The sequence below is a fragment of the Brassica napus genome, chromosome A9 (genome assembly GCF_020379485.1).
Source record: "Brassica napus cultivar Da-Ae chromosome A9, Da-Ae, whole genome shotgun sequence".
In the NCBI taxonomy this organism is placed as follows: domain Eukaryota; kingdom Viridiplantae; phylum Streptophyta; class Magnoliopsida; order Brassicales; family Brassicaceae; genus Brassica; species Brassica napus.
In genome coordinates this window covers 27,195,738-27,198,906 of record NC_063442.1, presented here as the reverse complement: position 1 = coordinate 27,198,906, position 3,169 = coordinate 27,195,738, and the positions used below count along the sequence as shown (strand labels likewise).

The window sequence follows — 3,169 nt, the reverse complement described above, 5'->3', positions numbered from 1 at the left end:
AACAAAAAAAAAACTAGTTCACTTTTAAATTGTAATGCTCAATATAATGGGTGTAACTGATAATCATCGTAGGAATAATAGGAACGGACAGAAAAAAAATAAATAGGAATAAAATTTTAGAAATGATGTTTTCTTATCAAAATTGATAAAAATATATTTGTTTTTATAATTATTTACAAATAAAGAAATGAAGAAAAATGAAAAACATATTCTTCATAAATGATAAAATATTTAAAAAATGCTAAAGAACATAGTGTTTTTATTCATTATCTTGGTCACTATTCAAAGCCAACATGATATTTTTATACTGATAAAACGTTCTATAAACAATTTTTTTTATAATACACCACAATATTTCATGATATAACATGTTAATGACCAATATAACATCATATTTATAGTGATACCAACTTATGCCCCATTTTTTTCTTACAGGACTATATATGTTTGTGACATGTAACTACTAAAATAATATATGGATCACGTGTTTCTATCATGGCAAAATGGATGTAATATGTTAGAAAAAGCACCATGTTATATATAGTGGGAAATAACATGTTATATATCCAACTAAAACATGTAATTTATGATAGCAATTTATTAAATGATATTTTTAGATGAGATACCTATATCTTTTATTTTCGTGGTATACCGTCAATGATTTGTGAAGCGCAAGAACCGTTAAACTCTTTGCTATAATTTCGACCTTAGACCATCAAATTCTCAATAGTTATAGGATCCACGACTCTAAACATAGAACATTAAAAACACTATAAAAACAAACAAGTAGTTCCATTTCGATTCAGGTCATTCAATTCATTCCTTACAAACAAAAATATATAATTTTCTTATTAAAAAAAAAGAGAAAAGAATAATGGCAAGAGTTCATCTATTGTTATGCTTCACCCTTCTATTTGCATCTGTAACCCTTTTTGACGCGGCTTCAGCTTTTCTGAAGCTAAAGCCATCTTTGCCTCAGATTGAAGATCCGAAGACGGTGGGTGATGTGGAAGGCTACACTGTTCAAGTAGTGATGGTATTTGTGGGGGACCTCGAGAAAGAATGTCCTAAAACAAGCAAATTCAAAATGTTCTTCGACAAACTCAGAGGATTTGCCAAGTATGTTTGCCCACTAAAAACATCTGGCAAAAAGGATGATGATGACATGAAGGCCAAAGAAGCAGGCATCCTCAAAACCATTGCCTCTTTTGCTATTGGAAGGGTATGTGAAGGAGGTTATTATATTATCAGTGCCGTTCTGACATTTTGAAATTTTTCATACGCTCAAATAAAGTTTTATGTTTTTTTTTCATAATATATTACATAATAATTACATGCGCTAACCGATCGGTTCCTTTGTTTATACTCCTGACTGGGCCGTATGCTAATTAATAAACTATTTGTATTTAATTCATCGAATGCATACGTATTATAGATAAAGAGGGAAATTCAAGAGGAGAAACAGGAAGCTATCGAAACCTTTAAGTTTATGAAATCCTTGGCTGGTAGAATTTTGGGTGGCCGCAAGAAAGAAGAGAAAGCAACCACGACACTAACACCTGAACAGCTGAAAGAAATCAAAGATGGGATCTTGAAGTGGCAGACTGTGATTGTTAAGATCACAAACACTATGGTAGTTAGCACAACAAACACTGAAGGCTCTGCTGGTTCAAATCCCGGAGCTGGAACTCCCTCTACGGATACAAACAATGAATCTCAAGGTACTCCCTCTGCGGACAAAAACAATAAATCTCAAGGTACTCCCTCTACGGATACAAACAATGAATCTCAAGGTACCACTGGAGGCTCTTCGAGTCCTAACTCCGGAAGCGCTACTGGAAGTCCATCAAACAAGCCGTCAGCTGGTTCAAATCCTGGAGCTGGAACTCCCTCTACGGATACAAACAATCAATCTCAAGGTACCAAGAACACTGCTTCAAGTGGAAGTGCAACTACTAGCCAGACCACGGAGGTGACAGTGACAGAAGTCGAGACTCAGACTTCCGAACAAGTTATGACATTCCTAATGAACCTAGAGAAGAAGTGTCCACCGAAGGAGGAATACAAGCAATTTTTCGAGAAGCTAAAGAGTACCATGGCAGGTTCCGCAAAGGTTGCTTCTCCTAAGAAAAAAGGAGGCTTGTTCTCTATGATCAAAGGTGCTGTTGGGAAAATAGGTGATGCCATGCAATTTATTCGTTCAAGAATTGGAAACAAATCAGCAGAAGTAAATTACAAAATGCATATTTCATTTAGAATATTAATAACCAAACGTCAATATACATATTTTTTTTCTTTCTTGGTAATATCGACAGGTAAAGAAGTCAATGGAAACTTACCAAACAGAAGTGATAAAGAATATGGAAGAGCTAAATGCAATCTACGCTAAAATTGTAAGCCAAAATCAAAGCAAGAAAGGAGGAGCAATGACATGCACACCAGAACAACAAGCAGAGATTAAGACGACAATCACCAAGTGGGAACAAGTCACAACCCAGTTCGTTGAGGTTGCTATTAAGAGTGAAACTTCGACAACTACTTCTACTTCTACTTCTACATCAGACTCCAGGGGAACAGCGCAGGCAAATTGAACTGAAGCTAAGGTGTAACTTCACCAAGTTGGCAAACTAGTAACCAATAGCTAATAATTTAGAGATTTTTATTTTTGATTGCAAATAAAACAAATATCGGTGTAGGCTAGCAATATATCTATTGACCGACCTATGCAAAATAATAACTATGTATAAGTACATATAGATTGTAAGCATTCTATATGCTAACATCCAAAAGTGATGATTAATGAAAGAAATTTTTGTGGTAATTTTCTCTATTTTCTAAGTGGAATTATCCATAATATATATTTACTTTTGGTTACAAAACTAAAAAAAAAAAGCGTTCTGCTTTTTCATTAGGAAATCTACGTTTCCAAAAGACATTGATTGCCAAAAATGCTCAAACCACAATACCACGCGACTGAAGCATCTACTCCATGACTAATATACATAGCCACATCTGCATAATTATAATAAGTTAATTATTATGGTTACAAACTAGTTTTTTTTTTTGCTTAAATGGTTTCAAACTAGTTAGAATGCTTTAGATTCATCATTACTACACATGGTTTATTATGGGAGTCAATGCGTAGTTAAAAGCCCGGACAAAACTTCAA

The 3,169-nt window shown here is 34.1% G+C and overlaps 1 protein-coding gene across 1 annotated transcript; it reads left to right on the top strand.

Annotated features, from left to right (window-relative positions):
• Nucleotides 1-799: 799 nt before the first annotated feature.
• On the top strand, nt 800-2,821 carry LOC106364644 (cell wall protein RBR3-like). The gene is made up of 3 exons (XM_022690961.2): nt 800-1,222; nt 1,436-2,227; nt 2,316-2,821. The coding sequence occupies exons 1-3, from the start codon at nt 875-877 to the stop codon at nt 2,589-2,591; spliced, it is 1,416 nt and encodes a 471-aa protein (XP_022546682.1). The 5' UTR covers nt 800-874; the 3' UTR covers nt 2,592-2,821.
• Nucleotides 2,822-3,169: the final 348 nt, after the last annotated feature.

What these genes read in the sequence shown, in the direction of transcription:
- LOC106364644 (XM_022690961.2), top strand. Translation starts at nt 875, where the DNA reads ATGGCAAGAGTTCATCTATTGTTATGCTTCACCCTTCTATTTGCATCT. An exon ending in CCTCTTTTGCTATTGGAAGG is followed by an intron (nt 1,223 to 1,435) that starts GTATGTGAAGGA and finishes TACGTATTATAG; the next exon opens with ATAAAGAGGGAAATTCAAGA. An exon ending in TTGGAAACAAATCAGCAGAA is followed by an intron (nt 2,228 to 2,315) that starts GTAAATTACAAA and finishes TAATATCGACAG; the next exon opens with GTAAAGAAGTCAATGGAAAC.